Genomic DNA, 18,523 nt, shown 5'->3' with positions numbered 1-18,523 from the left:
TCACGGGTGCTCTGTTGCCTCCCAGACATGTATGTTACTTGTAACATTACATCACATAATATGATCTCAGAACTAGAGTTAGTCTCCAGGTGCTGCACAGTTGCTGCACACTGTTCCTACATAGGTATAAGGGGTAGAGGGCAGAGGATGACTTTCCAAACAATGAATAAAATATGATTAAACTCACACCTCTGTGTGACAGTTCCTGTACAGTATGTTGGCAGAAACTTAGCCCACAGCATCTCATCCTCACATGTTCATCTTCACCATGCTGGCTTTTTCTAAAGCAGCTTTTACCACCTTTCAGAAAATCCCCATAAATCCTCAAGTACTTGGACATGTAACAAATCAGATTACCAGTCCATACCACACAACTTCTACAGAGCTTACTCTGGTCTCGCTGCATCTGCTGATGACAGTTTAAGATGCGTTTGATGAGTTAGTGACACTGATTCAGGTGTAGCAGACAGGGGTGTAGATATGCAAACACTTTATTAAGGGTGTCTGGATCTATTTATGGCTAACTGCTCATGCACTCTCTCAACCAGCTTGACACTGAAGATGTAGACCCCTAGCCATAAATATTTTTCAAAGAATTTGTTAGTATTTGCATGGTTAAATACAGTGGTATTCCTCTTTAACTGGATTTTCTGCGTGACATTGTCTCGTCAAGGAGGACTTGAAATGCATCATCCAGAGAGGTGTCATATTCTATATATATAATGCATTATGAATAAATGTTTACATGGGAGTCATACATACGTACAGTACATTCATACATTTTTTGTATTATTATATGTTACGCATCAAAGCTGCAATACATAATATAACAGAACATAATAATTTTATATTGAATCCTTCAACGGAACCCCCCATATCCGAACCTTTTATAAACAGTCGGGCAGATGTATATTCCAGTTTTGGGTTGGATCTACCTTGGGGTGCATTGAAAACAAACCATGGCAACCAAAACCTTATTTTCTGGTGTTAATGTTTATCCTCATTAAGATGGTACCCAGTGAAAAATGTTACTAGAAATAACATATCTGTATCTTTGTTATCTATACTCACAGTAGCAAGGAAAAGTGAGTGAACCCTTCGGAATTATCTGCATTTATGCATAGATTTATCTTAAAATATGGTCCGATCTTCATTTAAGATCTTATACTGAAAACAGCATTCACAGTGTAGGTTGGAAAAAGTCTGTGAACCCTGAGGCTAATGACATCAACAGATGCTAATTGGACTCAGGAATTAGCAAACCTGGAGTCCAATTGATGAAACAATTTGGAGGTGTGGGTTTGGGCTATTCTGACTTAAAAACAGCACTCAAACATTTTGAGTTGGCTATTCACAAGAGACATCTGCTGATTTGAACCATGCCTTGAAAAAAATACATTTCAGAACACTTAAATCAATAATTATTGATTTGCATAAAGCTGCAAGGGTTACAAAACCATCTCAAGTTGAGATATTAATCAGTCTGCACTTAGACAAACTGTCTATAATTGGAGATGCTTTAGTTCTGCAGCTACTCTCCCTAGCCAGTTAAGTCCAAAAGCAGAACGCAGAATGATCTGTAACGCAACAAAGAATCTCAGAGTAATAGCAAAAGGCTTAAAGGAATAATTGGAGCTGGTTAACATCTGTGATCCTGAGTCTATACATTATGCAAATCATGGAGCATGATGTCCATGGCAGTAAACCATGGAGGAAGCCGCTGCTCTCATCTCATCACTATGTCCCTGACGTTTGCCAAATAGCAGTTTGACACTCCACAACACTACTGGGAGAATGTTTTATGGACTGATGAAACTAAGCTGAATTGTTTTGGAGGAAGTATGGTGGAGGGAGCATCATGATTTGGGGCTGCTTTGCTGCCTCTGGGCCTGGACAGCTGGCCTCATTGAGGGAAAAATGAATTCCCAATTTTAAAAAAGGTGTATTATTACCTTAAGCTCATTGTATTTGTCTACACTTGTGACTAGGCTGAAGATCAGATCACATTTTATGACAATTTAATGCAGGAAAACAGGTCATTTCAAAGGGTTTGCATAGTTTTTCTTGCCTCTTTCTGTTAAGTTTTATAGAAAACAGCAAAAGACATGATCGGAAAGCTTATGTGACTTTAAGCCTCCTTAAACCAGTGCTTATCTTTAGTGAAACAGACAGTAGACCTATAGTATGTTATGTTATTTTGTGTGTATATGATCTTCCTCATACAAAAACAAAGAAACTGTGGTGCCTATGTGGATAAAACTCCCGTCAGTGGTAAATGTGAAGTGTATTCACAGGACTGTAGTTATCATAACTCAGCATATTGGCACTGCCTCAGTGATCCAGCAGTAAACACCCATGCTCATATCCTCCAAAATCTTACAAAATGCTGACAGAGAACTGGAGGATATTTCAGAGAAGGTGAATGGTGGTGTTTTAAAAGTGAAGGACATTGGAGGAAACTAGGAGCAACTGCTGTGTTCTCTTCCAAAGAACACATCATCACTGTGGATGTGCTACTCTCTGACATTGGAGTCACAAAAACTTGTGTATCAACATCCCAGTATTCATGTATGAATATCAATCCGAAAAACAGTTAATTCTTTAATATAAAATTTGATTTAATTTTTTTTTATTTTTTTTATTATAATGGCATACAAAACAAAACCCACATGACAGCAAGCATCGATAAGAGCAGATCAAAGACCCTAAAAGAAGAAAATAATAAATAATAAGATAATAATAAAAATGCCTGTAGATATACAAATTACATGGGAAGACATGCAGATCATAATTATACTGCTAATGCAAAACAGTAAAATACGCAGGAGAGAGCATTAGCGATTCACAGGGGCACTGGGAGGATGCTAGTGCACAGAGCATTGTCCACTGTGTATCAGGTCTGCTGTGCAATTAGGCAGGTAATTAGTGAGACTCAGCTCAAGCACTCTATTGGCAAAATTGTAAAGCTTTCTCCATACCACTGGTTAGCTTTATCCATTGAAACAGAATGCATTTTCTTGCTAATAGAAGAAGTTTGTTCAAAGGTTTCTGCTGGGCACTGGGTCAGAGAAAGCCCTTCTCCTAAAAAATACATCAGAAACAAACCAGGATCCGTTTGTATTTCCTTATCAAAACTAGACTTAAGTACTTCTGAGACTTTCTCTCAGAAATTCAACATCAGAGGGCAGTGCCAGATGTGTGTATGTAAGACCCTACCTTCTTCTTAAACTTGACACAGAGGGGAGAAATCCCAGGATAGAAAATAGTAAGGGAATGGGATGTGCCTTGCAATCTGTGAAGGATCCTGTTGTCTCTGTTAGCCTGTTTCACAGAGGGATTTTCCCTATCGACTCCACTGCATCAGACCATGCCACCCCACCCATACTCATACTCCCTCCCCCATGTACCTTTAATTCTGTCAGTGTTGAATGTGTTAAAGGACTGTAATTTTCCATAAAAGTGGGCGTTTTTCAGATTATAACTATTTCTCAGCCTGAAAAAAATCACCAATAATCTTGACCCCATGGTCATACCAGCACTGAAATATGCTCTTACACATTCCAGGGGGAAAGGTTTTGTTTTGTGTAATTTGCTGCAGGGCTGATAAGAGAGCCTTCCTTCCAGCAAACTTATTAATATATTTCCAGATTTTGATCGTGTTAATCATAATTGGACTGGACACAATTAAGTTTTGGGCTGGACACAAAACTTAATGTTATGATTTAAGATCTGAAGCAGATTGAGAATTTTAGAGAAAACATTAAATTTGTCTAGTGTAATTTGTGTGTGAATGCAACGTTCAATCTTAGATTCAAGTAATCCAGGCATTTTGTGAAATATAGCATTTTATATATTATAGAGAGGTAGTCATTGAATAACTCAAAGAAAGACACACAGCTATTAATGAATGTTCATAAAGTTGTGTTGTAGTAAAATTAAATTAAAATTGGCAAGAAAAAGGACAGTTATGTTTCCACTGGTTATTGTAGAGGAGTCATTTGACAACATTGAATAAAATCTAATTATTTCATTTATATACCAATTATCTACGTAAACTGTTTATGAGCACATCTGTGTGACTGTATGTTTGTTGTCCCACCTAATAATTACAGTCATCCAGTTTATGCCTATTGCACCATGTAGTAATTTTACAGCATTAAAGGCATGATTCCTATTTTTCTGACCATATTTATCACAGGTTTATTCACATGCATGTTCACAGAGTTTGATTTATAGATTAGATATCTGCATTTTGTTAATATCTCAAATGAGAAAATTCCAAATACAAATATTAAGAAATATTTCTGATATAAACAACAGCAATAAGCATCCATAACTTATATTTAATTGTCATCCAGTGTTGGTCCTACATCTTTTTAGATGGAAAAAACAGATTTGTTTATATTTATGAATAGCAGATTGGATCAATAAGAAACTTTAATTACTTATTTGGTTTCTAACTCTACTGATTTACATATCCTGTGGCATGTTGTCACAGTTCACAGATAGTTATATTACTTCCTATTCACAAAATGCCTTGCTGTTCTTTTTTTCTAACAGCTCAAAAGGACAGTAAACAGGTAGAGGCTGACTGTGAGGATGTAACTCCTTCAACACAATCTCCAGAGGAAAACTCTACAGATGCTGTTCCCCCTTCCCAGCCCATCACTGAGCCAGACCCACCACAAATAGACTCTTCAGAAAAGGCAAAGGAGCCATTAAACAGTGGTGTATCTAAGCAACAATCTGCAGAATCGGATCCCTCAATACCACCCACCCAGGCAAAATCTAGTCCATCTCCAGCCGCACAATCCTCAACCACCTCAGCACCCAGACATCATGAAACAGGGGCCCTTATTGTCACTAAGACTGCATATGTCATACCAAAGAAGCAGTCCGGACCTCAGCCTCCGTCCGTGTCAGCCTCAGCATCATGCAAGAAAACTTCTTCTGCCCCCACACTGCTGAATGAAACCCGGAACCTGCCGGTGCCTCCTGCACCCAGTGCTCCCTCCTCCAGACCCTCTCAACCCAACAACCAGGTCAGACAGAGCATCCAGCGCTCCCTCACCAGCATCCTCTTCAAAAGGTGAGAACTATGTTACAGGTTTGTCTGAGAACCTTAGTCTGGAATTCTTTGATAATATAAAAAAGCATAAGTATAATCTGAAGTATAGTGATGGTTCAAGGAGCCAAACCTACAACCTACAGCATCTAAGGGGTGCAGATACACCATAAAATGATCCACCATTCTTTTCAGTACCAGGTTTTTATTGTTATATTTCGTATTTACTCAGATTACATACCTGTCAGTCATCTACATTTCAGTAGCAAGTATGCACATTTTGTAAATAATATGACTCACATATCATTGTTTGACAAAAACAGATTATTTTCATCACATTGCATACTCCAGGAACATATCATTTGAGGCTTTTACGATTTTGCAACAATTATTGTGTAAAAATTGCTTCTCAATCTGTTACAATGCACAACAAATTTGACGACTAACAGCTTTTTTGGTTGTTAAGGGTATCTGATTGTGAGGACTTGGAAATGTCAGAGAGCGACGCTGCAAAGCTTGTCGCAAATATCGAAATGGAGATGTTCGACATATTCCGCAACACAGACAGCAAATACATGAACAAGTACAGAACTATAATGTTCAACATAAAAGACCCAAGAAACAAGGTTTGTACTGAGCTGATAGCCCATTTCTGTTTCGTGATCTTTGTTTTACATTCAAATAGAACCCTAATATTGCAGAAGTCTCTATAGTGAGGTTTTTATAGTGATGTTTTTAGCAAACTGATAATCCAGTTATGGATTCCCTCTAGGGCTTGTTGTATCGGGTTGTACGTGGAGAAATCAGTCCCTTCAGACTGGCCAGGATGAGCCAGAAGGATATGCAGGCCACCAAGGCACCAGAACCAAGTCCGAAAGAAACACCAGAGGTAAAATGTAGTGCACAAAAACTAAAACAAAATCAGATATTACACTTGCACTTGTTCAGAAAGGTCAAACTGTGTTTTTTGTCAGAAGTGATTATGTTCTTCCATTGCTTGTGTCAATCTAGGTTAAAGATGCAGCTGCTAAAGCAACAAGTTTGCCGCAGAAACCTGAAGCAGTGAAGGTTGATTTGCCCAGTTTGAATCCTGCTAGACCTGATAGAAGATCCAACAAAAGACCTGATAGCACGGTGTGTATCTACTCATTTTTTATGCGCTCATTATACTGTGCCTCCTGCTCCATATAAACATTTCTCACGAAAGGCCAAGCATGTCTTTTTGGATTAAGTCTCATTGTTTGTGTGTTTGTGTCGGTATAGGTTGCTTCCCAGGAACAGAAGAGAAGTCTTCCTGCTCCTGCTCTCAAAAACAGAGCACTCTCAAGCCAGAGCAGTGCTACACCAGATATTTTAACGTGTATGCTTAAGGACACAACATCAGAGCACAAAGCTCACCTCTTTGACCTGAAATGCAAGATATGCACAGGTGAATTAAAAAGACGTTTGACAATAGCTATGCCATACCTAGTAGATATTAAATGACTACCTGTTGTTCCTTTTACTATACAAGATTTTTATTCCTTCCAAAAGGCCAGATACTACCTGTGGAAGAAGAGGAACCTGCCAAGAAAAAATCCAAGGTTTCTGAAACAAGAGATAAGCACGAACCCTTCTGGAGAAAGTCTGCAGGAGATGACTCCCCTCTGCGCGTACCACCTGACTCACCTGACATGGATTCTCCAACATCTCCCTTAATGGATCCCTCATCCCGCCTTATCATCGACTCTCCAGCACTGACAATAGTAGAATCCCCTGCTTCCCCCGTAATGGATTCTCCAGCCTCCCCTACTTTAGAATCTCCTGCTTCCCCGGTCACAGAGTCCCCTGCTTCCCCAACTCCAGACACCCCTAAAGCTACTATACCAAAGAGAGCATATACACCAGTTGTGATCCCAGCAGTCTCCACCGTAAGCATCACAAGACGAGATCCCCGCACTGCAGCAAGCAGGTTCTCTGCCTCATCCAGTAGCACCTCAGGTCCCAGTAACGCAACCCATAACCAATCAGCCCCTTATGCCCCTCTTAAAGAGACTAGCTCTGCCTCGCCCTCTGCACCAGCATCCTCACTGCCACCAACAAAAACTTTACCTAAATCTATCTTAATGAAGCCGTCTTCCTCAGCAGATCCCAGACTCTATGGCGCATCCTCAAGGTATGTAAAGAACTGTGCAAATACCAACCTAATGAAGTGTTTCCTGTTTTATTCAGTTTTAGGTAGTAATAATTGGACCGAAATCAGCATAATATGTGGATATAATTGTTATTGTGCTGCTGTGGCTTGTATTTTAGGACCGTGATCTCTGAATCCCCATCTGATGGTGAGACGGCTCAGTTCCTGGCTAAGCAAGAGATACTGTGGAAAGGCTTTCTAAACATGCTCACAGTAGCCAAGTTTGTCACCAAGGGATATCTGGTTTCAGGATCTGCTGAAAACCTTAAAGCGGTATAGTGCTGCACAATGATAACTTTTATTCACAGATATATATCAAACAAATCTGTCATTGTCACCGGAACTTACTGTATGTTTTTTTTTTCATGTGTGTAGGACCTACCTGATACCATACAAATCGGAGGACGAATCATGCCTCAAACAGTGTGGGACTATGTTGCAAAACTAAAGACATCTGTTACTAAGGCAAGCTGTATATATAGTATTTTTTTCTGCTCTGTATATAATGGTGAAAATATATCAATATCTATATTACTTTTTTTTTGCTTATTAGGAGTTATGTGTGATCCGGTTTCAACCTGCAACAGAGGAGGAAGAGGTAGCCTATGTCTCCCTGTTTTCATACTTCAGCAGCAGAGGTCGTTTTGGTGTTGTAGCCAATGGCAGTCGTTCCATCAAGGATGTATACCTTGTCCCACTCAGTGCAAAGGAATCAATACCATCAATACTACAACCTTTTGAAGGACCAGGTGAGATAATTCCCCAACTACAGCTTGTTTAATGAACATTTGCATTATTTGGCTTGGACAAGCACCCACATATATTGACAGTATCAACAGTAACACCTTGTATTCAGCTATAGTATCTCACCAAATTAATCATCTGCTGTTGTTTTTCCATTTTAATTACATTGTTTATGGGGTCAAATTGAGAGGATGACAGGTCTTGTTGTTCCATCTACTGAATGAATTGACAAATGTTATCCAGTGAAACACTATCTCTCATTTCTCTCACATCTCTTATGATTAAGTAACAAACTTACTTCTAAGGGATGTAATGTCAAAATTTGACAGCTATGCAAATATTTTATTTGTGTTTTTTTTATCATATAGGCCTGAGCTGCCCAGAATGGCCACATTCATTGAATAGGCCAAATCGATTTGAGTGCAGAAATCTAAACCGCCACAGGGCCATGAGAACTTGCTATATAATATTGCCATTCCTGTCTTGCAGTGATCTTGACTTATGAATCTGTCTTTGTGACCTGTAAAGCAATGAAATCTGAATATTTTGTGCACTTAATGCTCAAACAAATGTCTGCTGTATATTAAAATTAAGATTGTTTGGTCATATTTTTTATTTACAAACTGCATTATTTGAGCATAATGATAAAATATTTTTTACTTGAGGGAACTTTCTTCAGTTGAGAATACAAACAACAGCTGCCAGAGGTGTTTACCAGGAAACTATCATTTTTTAAATCACTTTTAAGTCACTTTTAAGGTTCTATTGTGATTTTGATTTCATCTTGCAATTTTTGGTGTCAGCCCAGGATGCAGAATGTATGTTATTTTTATCATTGGTATTGCTATTATTATCATTGGTTTATTGATAAATCAGTTACTGATCATAGCCCTAATGAGACCTACATTGACACCCATTTATGTCTATTTTGTAAAACTGAATAATTATTTAACCTTTCTGACCAACATTTGTTCTAATGATTTTTTTGGTTTTCTTTATTTGACAGGGCTTGAAAAAAAACGGCCCAATCTTCTTCTGGGTTTGGCAATCATCCAGAAGACAAAACGTCCAGGAAGCTTGCCTCAGGAAATTGAAGAGAAGAGACCCAAAGTTCATATGTCCAAAGATCCTATGTGGATCCCAAAACCTCCGGTCCTCTATGGGTCTGACAAATTGGAAATATTCCAACCCTATGATCCAGAGACCCCTACTAGTACCACCCCTCCTGGTTCACCATCTTGCCCTGGTTCACCATCAGATTCTTCGTCTTCTGGCTCAGTTACTGTGCCATCTCTTTTGACTTCTATGAGAGCGAATCCTACTGTTTCTACCTCAGCGATTTCTGCTGTCACTCAGTCCGCCTCCAGTAGCATCTCTGACAAAAATCCCACTACAGCATCCGGTAATAAGACACCACTACAGACTATCTTGAAAACTTTGTTTGGCAATAAGAAAGACTCTCCTGATGAAGGTTCTGCAACAACAACAACAACAACAGTAAGTGCTAAGAAGAATCCAGTGTTTTCTCAGGTGTCCGCAGCAATGGTGGATCCAATTGTCCAACAATACGGGCAGAAATCAAAAGTAAAAGAGATAGAAGAGGACAATGACTTTGACAGACCATATGACCCAGAGGACGAGTATGATCCAGCCATGGGATTTGGAATGGTTGCTTCACAGAACATAGAAAAAATTGAGAGAGATGACCCTGCATTATCAGGCTTTGTAGATGATGATGTAGCCTATGATCCAGAGGATGAAACTATCTTTGAAGATATGCAGAGTGATACTGTTATAACAAAGGCCCCTGTTCCAATGCAAACATCAGATTCTTCAACATGCCCAACGCCGCTTTCAACCGAAGTTGTAACACCAGCTGCCACTGCTACTCCAGTGCAAACTTCTACCCCAGCTGCAGTAATGACAAACCTTCCTACAGGCACTGTGGTTGTTTCAGCTGCAACACTGACTGAACAACAGCGCATGCTTGAGGAGCTTAATAAGCAGATTGAAGAGCAAAAACGGCAGTTGAAAGAGCAGGAAGAGGCACTACGTCAACAGAGAGAGGCTGTGGGTATGTTCATGGCTCACTTTTCTGTTTCTGATTCCCTGATGTCTCCACCAACAAAATCTTTGCCCCTCAGTCAACTGTCATCTCTGCAGAGTGGCATAATGGAAACAGAGTCAAGGCCTTCAGAAACAACAGACAAGACCAGCAACCCTACAGAGACTCTGAACAAATCAGATGTGGATTCACAGTCTGTTAAGCAAGAAAACAACACTGCTATCCCTACTTTAAAAAATAAAGACACAGATACTGTTGCAGAGCAAGATGAAACACAGGAAAATGGTGAGGATAGTGACAAGTATTCCTCTGCTGGAGAGATTGAAGATTCTGATGTAGCTTATGACCCAGAGGATGAATCACTTTTTAATGAAATTCAAGACGATGTATTTCAAGGAAGTAGTGTAAAGACTCGTGATTCATCAGGGCATAGTTCCAGCCGCAAGGGTGCGCCTTCAAATTCATACCGCAGCAGAAAGCAAAGGCTGTCACCAAAGAAGCGAAGTCATCGTGAAAGGGACCATAGAAGTCCTTCAAGAAGATCACAGCGGCGTTCTCCCTCACATTCCCGGAGACGTAGAGAAAGGGATAGACACAGAAGAAGTGAAAGGGACAGGTCAAAGCATAGAGCTAGAAGCCAGACTGAACGCCAGGGTCGCCATCATAAGGAGCATTCTACGCGCCGACATTCTCGTGGCCGTAAAAGATCCCCGTCATCTCCCAGAAAAAAAGATTCTGTGTCCCTTTCACCAAAAGAGTACAGGGGACCTTCCCCTCAAGTCCTTGAGAAATCTAAACATGCAAGAGTTCCATGTAATGCTCCAGAGTCTGTTGTTGGACAATTTGTAGAGAGTTACAAAACATCGTCTATCCCGGTTACTATTAAAAATGACCCTGGTGGACATCAGTTAAAATGTAATCTTGCTGAGAGCCCTGACTCCTCTCCTCATTCACATGAACTTCTTCACAATGTGAAGCTTGAGAATTCAGAACCACAAGAATCCCATGATCTTCAAAATAATTCAGTCAGTGGTTCTTCTACACAGGTGGAGAAACCCTCTCAAGATGAAACCTTGCTTAAAAACAAACTTGAAAGCCCAGTTCCTCTTAGAGAAATTGACCCACCCATTCGAGATTCTCCTCAGAGCCCAGATCCAGAACCACAGTTCTTGAAACCTAGCAGCATAGAAGAGAAAGACTCTGTTAAGACTGAGGAAATCAGAGATCCTGAGATACATACCAGTGCCTCAATGCCATTTGTTAAAGTTGAAAATAATTTTCTGTCTATTGGTGGTCAAGCAACAGTTTCCAATATACAGGGGACAATATCAAATGTTAGAAATTCAAATTATGGTCCTCTACATCTACAGGGCCCAGGTGTCAGAAATCAATGTATGATAGGGGTAGACAAACAGTTACGGGAAAGTCCAGGCTTAAAGCATCCAGAAATTATGGTTCAAGGCTCGGGACCTGAATTAGACTCTACAACAAATCATCCAAGAAATCCAGGACTAGATATGAAAGAACCTGGACATAGTGGACAACAGATAGGGCCTGATATGAGACGTCTAGACATGCAAGGCCTGAGCCCCAACATTTGGGGTTCTGGATCACAGATAAAGGACCCAAGGGCAGGGATGCAGAGTTCAGAGCCAAATATAAGAGAACCAAGTATTCAGCATCTCAGTACTGATAGAATTGGTCCAGGTCCGGTCATGAGCGGTAGGAATGCGGGAGGAATGAGGAGTACAATGCCAGATAATTCAAATATGGGAGAATCAGGGCTACACAGTGAGAGGAGAGATCCAATCATGAAGGGCCCTTCACCAGATTTATGTGGGCTTGACATAAGTGGCTCAAGGGGCCCTTCTTCAGCTATGTATCATCCAAGGGGTCCACAGATAGAAGTTAGGGCTCCAGATATTATAGGAAGAGGAAGAACCCAAAAAGATGGAGGTGAAAGTCCACACACTGGGGGTATGAAATCTGCTATGATGAGAGATCTGAGTCCAGATATTAGAAGTCCAGGTTCATCTTTCAGGGACTCAAGAAGAGTTCAAAGGCAATCAAGACATGATGGCAGTCCAGTTTTAGAAGAAAGAGGCCACCAGAAAGGGAGTTTTCAGCCACAGGGAAGAAATACAGACTTTAGTAGGGTGGGTCAAGAAAGGAGTTTTGATTCAAATGCATCTACAGGTTCAGAGGGTAGAGGTCAAAGAACAGATATACTATCCCCATCAATGACAGTTGGGAGGCAGGTCCCACATATAGGGCAAGATGTACTCATAAGAGGACCAAGGTCAAACATAAATTATGAAAGTGGTGGGTCTAACATTTCCTGCATTGGACAAGACAGTAGTGGGCCTGGAGGACATTTCAAGGAGCCAAAGACAGATATTAGGACTGAAAGGAGTGTGCATGGCCTGGACATGAGGGAATCAGACACTATACATGAACCAAGAAAGCAAGATATGACAGGAGTAAATTATATGAGGCCTGGTCAGGATATGGACAGTATGGTTGTCTCAGATACAAGGGGTGATAGAAGTGAGTCACATGCAAGGAGTTCAAGCAGAGACATTGGAGAAATGGGTCCAAATAGGAGGGATGCAGACATGCAAGGAAGAAATTCAGTTCCAGGGCTAGAGAGGAGAAATGATCAAATGGGTCAAGAAGACAGACGTCCCATGCCAAACATTACAAATCCAGATTGGAGAGGTCCAGGACCAAGTGGTGTTGGCCCTGACATCAGGGGTCCTAGGTCTCAAAATAAAAGCCTGGGTCCATATGCAAAGGATTCAGATTGGAGTGGCCCAGGATCAGATATAAGAGATGATTGGAGAGGCCCAGAGAGGAGAGGTTCAGTTAAAGGAAGGCCATTCATTCAAGCTGAATGGGGAATCCATCCGTCTGATAGGAGAGGCCCAAACATGGAGAGTCAGGAGCCTGCCAGAGGACCAGTGGGTTTGGATTTCATGCCACCAGCATCTGAAAGGAGAGGACCTTGTGTGGATGTCCCACTGCAAGACAGGAGAGGACCAGTAGGTCCAGATTTCAGGAAACCAGAGTCTGAAAGGAGAGGTCCAACTATGGACAATCTAGGACCTGGCATGAGGGGACCAGGGGTTGACAGGAGAGATCTAGCTTTGGACGGTCCTGGAACTGAAAGGAGGGGACCTGGAGGTCCACAGTTCAGGGGGCTAGGACCTGAGATGAAAGGCCCACCTATGGAAGGTCAGGGACCTGAAATGAGAGGACCAGCAGGTACAGACTTCAGGGGCACGTGGTCTGAAAGGAGAGGTCCTGATATGGTTGGTCCAGGGCCTGACAGGAGAGGACCAGGAGATCAGGATGTCTGGGGACCAGGCCCTCAAAGGAGAGGTCCTGATATGGTTGGTCCAGGGCCTAACAGGAGAGAACCAGGAGATCAAGATGACTGGGGACCAGGGCCTGAAAGGAGAGGTGCAGCTATGGAGGGTCCTGGAAATGACAGGAGAGGACCTGTAGGTCCAGATTTCAGGGGACCAGGGCCTGAAAACAGAAACATATCCATGGCAGGTCCTAGACCTGGCAGAGCAGGGCCTGGAGGTCCAGATTTCCGAGGGCCAGGGCCTGAGAGGAGAAGTTTATCTATGGAGAGTCCTGGGCCTGACAGTAGAGGACCTGGAGGTCCAGATTTCCGAGGGGCAGGACCTGAAAGGAGAGGTCCAGCTATAGACACTGTAGGACCTAACAGAAGAGGATCAGGAGGTCTAGATTTCAGTAGACCAGGGCCTGACAGGAGAAGTCCTGCTATGGTTGATCACGGGCCTGACAGGAGAGAATTAGGAGTTACCAATTTTACTGGGCCAGGACATGAAAGAAGAGGTCCCTTTATGGACAGTCAAGAGCCTGACAAGAGAGGATCAGGAGGTCCAGATTTCCGGGGACAAGGCTCTGATTCAAGAGGACCAGGAGGTTCAAACTTAAGAGGGCCAGGATGTGAAAGAAGAGGTCCCTTTATGGAAGGTCAAGGGCCTGACAGGAGAGGACCAGGAGATCAAAATGCTGATGGTCCTGATAAGAGGGGACCTCATATGCGGGGTCCTGGACCTGACTTCATAGGACTGGGGTCTGAAAGAACTGGTTCATATATGGAAGGTCCAGGGCTTCACAGTCAAGCACAGGGAGAAGCATACTTCAGGGGTCCTGGGCCTGAAAGGAGTCATCCAAATATGGAGGGCCCAGGGCCTGACAGGAGAGGACCAGGAGGTCAAAACATGAGGCGACCAGGGCTTCATCATTCATGTCCAAACATAGAGGACCCAGAACCTAACAATAGACATACAGAAGGTCCAATTTTCAGGGGACCTGGGCCAGAAAGAAGACCTCCAGATATGGAGGGAACAGAAAACAGCAGGAACTTTCAAGGAGGCCCACAGTTCAGGGGGGGTCCTGAGCCAGAAAAAAGACCTTCCGATATGAAGTGCCCAGAGTTTGACAGGGGAGGTCCACACTTTAGAAGAGGGGGGCCTGAAAGAACTGTTATGGAGGCTCAAGGGAAAGGTCCAAGAGGTCCAGATTTTAGAGCACCGGGTTGTGAATTTAGAGGTCCAGATGCAGAGAGCCCACGGCCAGACAGGAGAGAACTGGGGGGCCCAGGCTTCGGAGAACCTGGGCCTGAGTGGAGAGGTCCAAATATGGAGGGCCCAGGACCTGAGTGGAGAAGATCAGGTGGTCCAAACTTAAGAGGCACAGGAATCAGGCAGAGAGGTCAAAATACAGATGGTTTAAGACATGACAGAAGAGATGACTGGGGAGGGGCTGACTTTGGAGGGTCAGATCCGATCCAAGAAAGCCGAGATATAGAGGGCCCAGGACCTGATAGAACAGAACAAAACTTGAGGGGTCCAAGGCCTATGAGGAGAAACTTTAGAGGACCAGGGCCAGAGATGAACAGTCTAAATCGGGGTGACAGATGGAAAGGGACAGACACAGAACCATGGTTAGATGAAAGAGGGACCAATATGGAGGCTGTTGTAAATGAAATAGAATTTTCAGGAAATCATTGGGAAAGACATGGCAACAGTGGTCCACCACCTATCCACGAGGGTCCAGATGAGCAGTGCCAAGAACATAGTATGCAAGGTCCTCATAGTGAATGGAGATGCCCTGGAGGTAGGGGGCCAAAACCTATGCAGGAAAGACCAAATATCCTACTTCCAGGACCCATGAGGGGTGTAGGAGATGATTGGAGTGGTCCTGGTTGTAGGGGCCCAGGGCCTACACCGGATGATCCAGATATGATGTGCCTAGGGGTAGGGCCAAGGGGAGGACCTGGAAATGAATGGAGAGTGCCTGGTAGAGGGGGTGCTGGGCCAAACAGAAGGGGAGGGGGGGCATTTTTCAGAGGAGAAAGGGGTCCACATATTAGAGGACTAGGCCATGATAGAAGAGGTCAAAGCATTAGAGGACCAGGATCTGAGGGGGGTCCAGATATTAGAAATGACTGGAGGCAGCCAGAATTCAGGGGGAATATAAGAGGGCCAAACATGGAAGGACCTGATGCCCATAAGAGAGGCCCAGACTTGATGAATTCATGCCCAAACAGGAAAGGATTTGAGATGGAAGGTCTTAATAGAATGGACCCAGGAGGTCATGATTTAAGACGCCCAGGAAACAGAAGTTCAAACATTGAGGGTCCAGGGACTGATGGGAGGTTTTCAGATTGTGGGGGGCAAGGATCTGAAAGACGAGGTGCAGACATGGAAAACCATGGACCAGGTAGACAAGGATTTGAGCATGATTTTAGAAGGGAAAGGAGAGGTCCAGGCATGAGAAGGCCAGGACCTGATAAAAGTTTAGATGTGAGACATGGGCCTGGGAGGTGGGATACAAACACTGAGGTTCCTGGCTCTGACAGAAGAGGTCCAGACATGATAGGCGTAGGTTTAGACTCAAGGGGATCTGAGCCAGCCATGAAGAATGATATGCAAGCTATGAGGTATTCAGATAAAACTGCATTACTTCATTTCAATAGTCCTCATCAGGTTACCAGATTCCAGGGTCCTAATGATCCACATTCTGCACTGTTCAATGGGCCCCCAGGTCCAGCTCCAAACAGTGGAGGAAAATTATGCCCAGATTTTGACAGCCCACAAAATCAGCAATCAGTTAAACCCCAGAGACACAGAGCTGCCTTACTTCCCACTCCGACAGAAGGTCTCATACGCTTCCCAAATCATAAGATCAACAATCCTGATTTCTTCAGCCCAAAACAATCACAAGTGGGTTTCTCTACAGATAGGGAGTGGGGTAGAGGTAGACAACTGAGTCAAAAAAAAGTGTTAGTCCATGGGCAAAGAGAGGAGCAGGAGAAAAGTCCTGCTGGTAAAATAAGCACATCTGTAGATGCAAACACAGGTGTTGGAATGGGCAATGAAACTGATAAACAGGGGAATTTGGATGCATCTGTAGAAACTAAAACTAATCAAAGTGGTAATAGTGATGGAAATAAAAGCAATGTCGAGCCAAGTTAGAGGCAGGCAAAAAACCATGGGCCCCTCAGGACAGTTAGGCTGCTGAACTAGATCTGCAAAAATAGTACCATCACATTGGATAGAAATACTATACTATAACACACACTGAATGTATTTTTCTCAAGGACAGTGATTGTCCATGTCTCATGTACAGTCAAAGCCATGCAAGATCAGATATTGTAGCATATGGAAATGCTTCATTATGTTCTAGTTCTGTCTTGTTTTGTTCAAAGTAAATGCATTTATTTTTGTTATGTGATTAGGACTCAATTCCTCTTGAATTTAATTGATAACCTGTGCATTCAACTCAATGTGTATTTCTATTTGGAAATAATCAGAAATGTTTTGTACAGAAAATGTACAGTTTTTGTTTCTTTGTTTTTTTTTTTAACATAGCCATAGCGTCAGTGCAGTAACCTTGATCTGGCTTTTATGTTCCTCTACTGATAAAAGATAACTTGTTTCAAGTCAATAAAAGTACATACACCTTTTTAAATTTGTATTTAGTCTGATTTTGTCATTGATATTTGGATTGATTGATTGATTGATTGATTGATTGATTGATTGATTGATTGCTATGCCATAAGTACCCAAACCTGTTACTTTTAAAAACATATTTTATAAAAGCACAATACCAATACTATTCTGTTTGTGGGAATAAATCAAACTTATATTTTAAAAATTTTTTAGAGGTACAATTTAAGTGTCTTTTACAGAAGTCAGGGATACATTTAGTTCTATTTTGCTAGAGACTGGTGTCTCCTCAGAAGTAATATCCACAAAAGGCCTAACAGTACAGCTTGATGTTATGTCATCTTGATGCAAGGCAAGAACCTCCAATAGGAGATGAATATAGACATAAAGTCTGGTTTAAACAAAATATAAACACTGAAGAACTTAAATATAGTATTTGAATAAATGTAATTTTTTTACATTCCATCACTGAATTCATCCATTTCAATGGGAAGTCTTTTAAGACACAGAACACACACATGTATTGTTATAGGAGACCCTCCATACTCCCAATGCATCAGAGAAATATTGACCATTGACACAATTTATTGGGTTTTACCTGCCATGGTTCAAAGCAGCACCAGACAGACTTAAACTGTTTTGACACACATCATGACATGATCTCTATTCCAGGGAAATGGTTTTGGCATGTTATTTATTCTTGTGTATCATGTAGATTGCTGGGAAATACAATTTTGAATCATAAAAGGGCAATGTGCAGGTTTGTCTTGAATTGGAATCGAATTGGATCTATGCTGATAAGAGGACTGAGTCAGCTAGTAGCCATATCGTCCATAATCCTCCACCTGCAGAGCTCATGTTTTACCAAAGGGGGGCGACAGCATTCAGTTATATCTCAAGTCTTCGATCAATTGAAATTGATCTATCTTTGGTAATTGCAATAGTGAAATGTTACTGAATATGTGTACTCAACTCCAGTTATTAAGTACAAACTTGATGTACTAGTACTTAACTTACATTTTATGTGTTTACTCCTCTACATTTAGGAGGGGAATATTGTACTTTTGACTACACTGCATTTATCTGACAGCTGTAGCTCCTGGTTACTTTATAGATAACGATTTTACATTAAATAACACAAACTAAAACAAATAATAAGCTTAAGAAATTAAACACAATTAAAGTTTTTTTTTTAATTTCTAAAAAAAAAAAAAAAGTAATTTAGTTGTGGGCTCGGTTGCCACTTGATTACAACCCCTCACATTTATCTTGTGACCCTTTGGAGGGGCTTGGCCTTTAGGAACAACTGCACTAAACTGCCTAACAGTATATGAAGTAGTTAAAACTAGTTCCACCTTGCCTATGCTGTAGCTACAACAGTAAAATGATACTTACACTTACATACACACCAATGCAGGTTCATTTGCTCCAGTGAACTGACATAATAAACACAATAATTCCATTTTATACTAAAATACTACTGT

The 18,523-nt window shown here is 41.7% G+C and overlaps 1 protein-coding gene across 2 annotated transcripts in view; it reads left to right on the top strand.

The window, feature by feature from the left end:
• si:ch73-181d5.4 (uncharacterized) overlaps window positions 1-17,061 on the top strand; it is a 34,495-nt gene extending 17,434 nt beyond the window's left edge. For both annotated transcript variants that reach the window (XM_056384664.1, XM_056384663.1), the window contains exons 8-17: window positions 4,561-5,089; window positions 5,532-5,691; window positions 5,838-5,954; window positions 6,077-6,199; window positions 6,329-6,494; window positions 6,599-7,220; window positions 7,358-7,511; window positions 7,614-7,703; window positions 7,792-7,987; window positions 8,989-17,061. In XM_056384664.1, coding sequence (XP_056240639.1) covers window positions 4,561-5,089; window positions 5,532-5,691; window positions 5,838-5,954; window positions 6,077-6,199; window positions 6,329-6,494; window positions 6,599-7,220; window positions 7,358-7,511; window positions 7,614-7,703; window positions 7,792-7,987; window positions 8,989-16,565 — 9,734 coding nt within the window. In that variant the 3' untranslated portion in view covers window positions 16,566-17,061. The remainder of the gene's footprint in view (window positions 1-4,560; window positions 5,090-5,531; window positions 5,692-5,837; window positions 5,955-6,076; window positions 6,200-6,328; window positions 6,495-6,598; window positions 7,221-7,357; window positions 7,512-7,613; window positions 7,704-7,791; window positions 7,988-8,988) is intronic.
• The last annotated feature ends 1,462 nt before the right edge of the window (window positions 17,062-18,523 follow it).

Source organism: Seriola aureovittata, chromosome 9 (genome assembly GCF_021018895.1).
Source record: "Seriola aureovittata isolate HTS-2021-v1 ecotype China chromosome 9, ASM2101889v1, whole genome shotgun sequence".
NCBI classification, from domain to species: domain Eukaryota; kingdom Metazoa; phylum Chordata; class Actinopteri; order Carangiformes; family Carangidae; genus Seriola; species Seriola aureovittata.
The sequence above is the reverse complement of the archived record's forward strand: the minus strand, read 5'-3'. Positions and strand labels throughout refer to the sequence as shown.